The sequence below is a fragment of the Macrotis lagotis genome, chromosome 4 (assembly GCF_037893015.1).
Source record: "Macrotis lagotis isolate mMagLag1 chromosome 4, bilby.v1.9.chrom.fasta, whole genome shotgun sequence".
NCBI lineage: Eukaryota > Metazoa > Chordata > Mammalia > Peramelemorphia > Peramelidae > Macrotis > Macrotis lagotis.
Window position 1 is genome coordinate 250,691,085 of NC_133661.1, and position 6,278 is coordinate 250,697,362.

At 42.3% G+C, this 6,278-nt stretch overlaps 1 protein-coding gene across 2 annotated transcripts; it reads left to right on the forward strand.

Annotated features, from left to right (window-relative positions):
* The first annotated feature begins 244 nt into the window (after positions 1-244).
* SYNDIG1L (synapse differentiation inducing 1 like) lies at positions 245-4,964 on the forward strand. Of its 2 annotated transcripts, none has more exons than XM_074232063.1 (3): positions 245-806; positions 2,965-3,100; positions 3,874-4,964. In XM_074232063.1, the coding sequence occupies exons 1-3, from the start codon at positions 370-372 to the stop codon at positions 4,030-4,032; spliced, it is 732 nt and encodes a 243-aa protein (XP_074088164.1). In that variant the 5' UTR covers positions 245-369; the 3' UTR covers positions 4,033-4,964. The 2 variants fall into 2 exon arrangements, with proteins under 2 accessions (XP_074088164.1, XP_074088165.1); XM_074232064.1 differs by having other exon boundaries at positions 245-783; positions 2,963-3,100.
* The last annotated feature ends 1,314 nt before the right edge of the window (positions 4,965-6,278 follow it).

Below are 6,278 nucleotides of genomic sequence, written 5' to 3' on the forward strand. Positions count from 1 at the left end.
AGGTTCATTTCACAGATGAGGAAACTGAGGCCAAAAGGGTTAAGTGACTTGCCCAGGGTTATACAGCTAGAGTCTGAAATCACATTTAAACTCAGGAGGATGAAGCACCCTATCCACTGTGCCATCTAGCTGGCCCTATGGACATGAGCAACCAAAACACCTTGATATAAACCTTGGAAGTGTGTGATCTTTATAGTATTCCTGAAGCCTGGTTTTCTTCTTTACTGATGATTAGATGAACCCCTCAACCCACTACTAGGTCTGTGTCTTCCTTTTCTAGCAGGCTTTTTGAAGGTGCCACTCCCACCCCCAACTGTGGCTTAGTCAAACACCTGCACCACCAGCCTCTCTACTCCCAACCTTGGAAAAATGGAGAGCCTGAATGATGTGCACAATCCACTATTGGCCAGGAGTAATGGTCATCTCACCAGCCCATATCCCTTCCATGAGGACTCTGGGACTTGGGACTGCCAGGAGAAGCTCTATGCCTACTTCTTTGGAGGTGCTGGTCAGGCCAGAACCCACCAGCTGTTAGATGCTGGATCCCTGCAGCTGGCTGTAGAGGCACTGTATGGGTCCAACTTTCTTCTCATGAAGGATAAAACTAAGGAGTGGAAAGGAGATAGCTGTGAGACTACCTTCACAGAAGATACGGATCCCCAGGTCAGCACCCCTGAAGGAGTCCAGAGACCTGGTCAGATGGAGGAGGATGCCACAATTCAGACAGTATCCTTTGAAGTGGAAGATGAGTTCTTGGAGGTGGAAGAAGAAGATGATGATGAGGTGAGTTTCATGGAAAGTTGTGAGTGAAAAGGGGTGAGGGAAGAAGGCTGTTGGGCCTGAACCAAGTCAAGAAAATGGATTCTCCTGTCTCTGCCTCTGTCTATCTGTGTAACTTTGGTTAACTGTCTTAACCTCACCAAGCTTTCATTTCTAAAATAATTGCTATCAATAATTGTAGTTTCACATTCTTTTGCTTTCCATGTGTACTCATGGAAAATATTAAACCAGGGGAGGCTAGGTGGCGTGGTGGATAAAGCACCAGCCCTGGAGAACCTGGGTTCAAATCTGGTCTCAGACACTCAATAATTACCTAGCTGTGTGGCCTTGGGGAAGCCACTTAACCCCATTTGCCTTGCAAAACCCCACCCCCCCAAAAATTAGATTATTTGTATACTTAGCCATATCTCAGCTTTGAAAATGCTGCTGTCCTCTGCACTAAGACAACAGTCTTAGATTCATAAAAGCTATCGAGGCAACCAAAATGCTAGAATAGAATGTGATTGGCTCAGCCCATGATCCTCTAGGAAGGGGACCTGAAATGGACTTAGTCCTTGGTTGTTTCTGGGTCCAACGATCCTGGGGTGGGGGGGACCTCTTTCCCAGGTTCTCACTTTCTGGACTGATATAACCTAGAACATTTTTTTTAGTTTTTTTTTTTAGGTTTTTGCAAGGCAGTGGGGTTAAGTGGCTTGCCCAGGTCCACACAGCTAGGTAATTATTAAGTGTCTGAGACCCGATTTGAACCCAGGTACTCCTGACTCCAGGGCCAGTGCTTTATCCACTGTGCCACCTACCCGCCCCAACCTAGAACATTCTTAACTCCGACAGGTATGCTTCCTGACTAGCCCAAGTGGTAGAGAGCTAGACAGGGAGTTGTTTTCTTAGGCCATTCCTCTTTGGGATAATATATTAGCAACTAAGGGACCACTGGATCAGCCTTCCACAACAGCCTCTGCAGAGCTCCAGATCAGAGAAGCAGCCTCATGGTTGTTCATTCACTGAGTCTTCCTCCTCCTTCTCCGGCACTACTAACATCATTATCACTCAAGATAATACAACTTGATGTCCTCAAAAGCAATCAATCAACAATTAAGCACCTACTATATGTTATGGAAGTGAGAATAAAAGTACAAAGAATGAAGTAACCCCTGTTTGCAATTAATTTATATTCTAATGGGAGAAAGAAGTCCACATAAAAATATATACAGCAAAAATAATCAGCCATAGTCGGATACACTGTAATTTGTCTCAAACATAGTGATGTTATTTTGGTCTTCTTCAATAACAGGGGACAAGAACCAACCAACACCAAAATAAATAATACAAACATATACAAAACAGTTAAAAGCAATGTAGTTTAGGAGAAAAGCGCATAAGTACTTGGGAGAAATCAGAAAAGGTTTCTTCCAAAAGATGGTGCCTGAACTGCAGCTTAAAATAAGAAACACTCTAGGTGGGAGGGGTAAAAAGGCGTGCATTCCAGGTGAGATAACACCATTAGCATATATTAGGAGTTGAATGCCAGTTTTTGTGACCTATGTCTTATCACTGGACTCCAATCCCTCTGAAGGAGAGAGTGAGGCTTATGACTTTTCACAACCCTGCTTCACTTAAATCCAATTCACTTGCAAGTCAAGACATTACCTTGGTCCTCCACTAGAATGAAGGGACAAATAACAATAACAAGAACTGAGATTAAACTCAGACCTTCGGATACCTCAAGCTGACTCCTTCTGGGTCTTATGTAGAAGATGGGATTCCTGTCTTTCAAGAGAAGCTTCTAAGGCAGAAGTTTTAACCCATGATAGTCTCAGGAGATCTCTAATCTTTTTTGTTGTTATTATATTGGTGACTGCATATCTTATGTCCTTAAAATTTTTTTTCTATTTCCTGACTTCTTATTGGGTAGGAAAAGGGATAGAGGAAAGAGAATTGGGAATTGGGAAAAAAAAGTTAATAAATGTTTCAAAGAAAGATTCCATAAGCTTCATTACACTGCTAGAGTGATCCATGACACACAAAAGTTAAAACTCTAAAAGCCAAACATCTCAAATTTGGGACCTGGTAGCAAAGATATTCTCATCCTTAGGCTTAGTTTAGAACCTGGAAAGGCTCCCTTTCCTTCCTATCACTCAAGGCTATCTTAAGACTGCCTAACCCCCATCCTGCTATCTTCCAGAGTGACTCCTCCAGTGCCAGTGAGAGTGAAGATGGCTTTTTCACTCTACCACCCCGGGACCACCTTGGCCTCGCCATCTTTTCCATGCTCTGCTGTTTCTGGCCTCTGGGTATTGCTGCCTTCTATTTCTCCCAAAGGGTAAGGTTCACTGTGGGGCATTTGTAGGTGGGGTGTGAGATGCAGGATGGAGCATGACTTTTATTTCAAATGAAAGGACCATTCTGGCTGTGCTTTGCACCATAAAAGGAGGTCTGGTCTTTAAATCCTAGTGCCTTCTACTCACAGACAATCCCAAGCAATAACTTCTGGGAAGGATCTGGGGCTTGGAAGTGGCTCTCAGCTGTGTCTAAGAAAAATCTGAGAAAAAAATAACTAAACAAAAAACAGATAGATAGAAACAGTCAGACAGATAGATAAATAGATGAATGTAAATGTAAACAGCCCTCACATTGACTTTGTGGGATTTAGAAACATGTTCTTTTATTTTCTCAGTGTCTTCTCCTCCCCATAGCCCAACTTGAAGGTATTCTTTTCCCATTCAAAACTATCCTTGATAGTTTAGGGTGGTTTTTTTCCCCCAAATATGATTTTACTTGGCTGTTAGGGGTGAAGTGGCTCTTTTTATGTTATACAAGACATTATGCTTATAGGGACAACTAGGAACAGTTCTGCCCTGACTTTTCCCCAAGACAATTTCATCGAATTTTTAATGGTACCTATTTACTCAAATGATCCATTCTGTCCTTTTGACTGGCTTAAGAAAGGGATTTTAGAGAATGACCTCTAAAAAGGAAGAATCAAATTAAATCAACTTCCTAGAGAATTAATTAACCCATCCCCATCTTCAAGTAGCCTATAAAGGATGAGTTCAGAGTAATAGGGTACTGCTTATGTGGCTTCTCTTTTTCTAGACCAGCAAGGCCATCTCCAAAGGGGACTTTCACCTGGCCAGCACAACCTCTCGACGGGCCTTCTTCCTGGCCATCCTCTCCATCACCATTGGAACTGGTGTCTATATTGCAGTGGTGGTGGCATTGGTGGCTTACTTATCCAAGAGCAGCCAGGGCTAGGGGTCCTGGATTGCCTCCCTTGAGCAGCAATCAATCCCTCCCTCACCAGTGGTTCAGGGGAGCCCTGAATCTCTCTTTCCATGGGTACTAAAATCATAGGAATCCTGGTGTTTGCACACAAGCTGGAGCCAAGAGCCCTGGACTTTCAGTTTTTAACATGAACCCATTTCTGTCCCCCCAAAAGAATCCGGGGAAGAGAATGCTATCAAGTCAACATCTGTCTAGCTTCAGAAACTCTTAATCTCATCTTATTATATTTAGTTTTCCCCTTATGTAGGCCCCCCACCCATATAAAAGGTAAAGGGTGCTTATCTCCCTAACTCCTTTTTCCTATCTTCCCTCAACTCTCTCCAATCTGTTCATTTCCCTCTGTTGAAGAGACCAGTCAATGTCCTAATCAAGTTGTGCCAAGCCTAGTACCATCTCTGGCTTAAGAGCAAGCCTGAGACAGGTCAAATTCACAAACCCACCTCATTCTCATCCTGTTCTGTCCCTTTTCTGGAGACTGCTCCATATATATTGTGAGTAGTAATTCTTCCACCTTCTCAAGACCCAAGGGAAGGGAGAACATGGAAGAAAGGTGGAACTGCTTGATATTCAGGTTGCTGATGGAGAATGAGGCAAGTAGAAAGAAGCAGGAGACTTGATCAGAACCAAAAGATATTTCACAGTAAACCACACTGGAAACAGACCTGGAACTCCCAACACATGGATCTTGAACTTTCCTTCTGGCTCTGACCAAAATGGATCAATTCCAATTTGTTTTTCTCTCACCAAATTTGGGAAATATCCATTTCAATTCAATTAAACAAATATTTACTAATTGCCTGCCCTGTGCTTTGTACAGGGCTGGATATTGAGGAAGATACAAAATTTAAAGAAATCATATCTTTTATCTTCATAGAATTTTACATTCAAGTAATTTTCTTTGATATATGGGAACACATGTCAAATGTTTCTTTTTACCACCTGGTGGACATGGTTGAACTGTGAACAAAAAATGAATGATTGATCATTAAAAACCTTTAAAAATATGTTTACTTTCATTTTTTTTCTGAAGTGGTAATGTCAAGAACTCGATCAGTGCATGGGCAGACACAGAGGAGCAAACAGACAGATTGGGTACTGAAAACTCAGAGTAATGAGGTCCCTTCTCTCCCAGGAGACAGAAGATCATAGGATCCTTGTTGTTCTTTGTCCTTGTTGTTGTCTGTCCTTGTTCTAGAAGAGGACCATGACCTTGAGAAGATGATGTCATGACTTGCAAGTGAATTGGATTTAAATGGAACAGGACTATGTAGTCTTTACCTCACTCTCTCCTCTGGAGCCATATGGGTCAGCAGCAAGATATAAAACAGGATGACTGGAGATGGCATTGGATACAGTGGGAAGAAAGGAAGGAGCTGTGTTGTCCAATTGGAACTGCTCAGTTGGATCCCCAATAGGGCAACTATCGATACACTGATGGTTGATTGTCCTTTGCTCTCAAAGAGGAATATGACCTTAAGCCAGAAGGAACTTTAGAAATCATCTTGTTGGGGGTGGCTAGATGGTGCAGTGGATAGAGAACTGGCCCTGGAGTCAGGTGTACCTGAGTTCAAATCTGGCCTCAGACACTTAATAATTCCCTAGTTGTGTGGCCTTGGGCAAGCTATGTAACCCCATTTGCCTTGCAAAAAAAAAAAAAACAAACCTAAAAAAAAAAGAAATTGGGGCAGCTAAGTGGCACAGTGGATAGAGCACCGGCCCTGGAGTCAGGAGTACCTGAGTTCAAATTCAGTCTCAGTCACTTAATAATTACCTAGCTGTGTAGTCTTGGGCAAGTCACTTAGCCCCATTGCCTTGCAGAAAAACCTAAAAAAGAAATCATCTTGTCCAACTGCCTCATTTTAGAAAGGAAGAAATTGAAGCTTAGAGAAATTATATGACTTGTCCAAGGTTTTGTGTTATTGTTGTTGAATCTTCTTCAAACACACATTTTCCAAAGGTCCTAAATTGGAACCCCAATTCATCCTATCCTCTTATGGTTGTTCTCTCTTTTAGACTCTTTTTAACCCCATTTTGAGTTTTCTTGGCAAAGATACTTAAGTGGTTTGTCATTTCCTTCTTCAGTTCATTTTACAGGTGAGGAAACTGAAGCAAACAAGGTGAAGTGACTTGCCCAGGGTTAAACAGGTAGTATCTGGGACTGGATTTGAACTTAAGAAGATGAGTCTTCCTGACTCTAGATCTGACCCTCTGTGCAC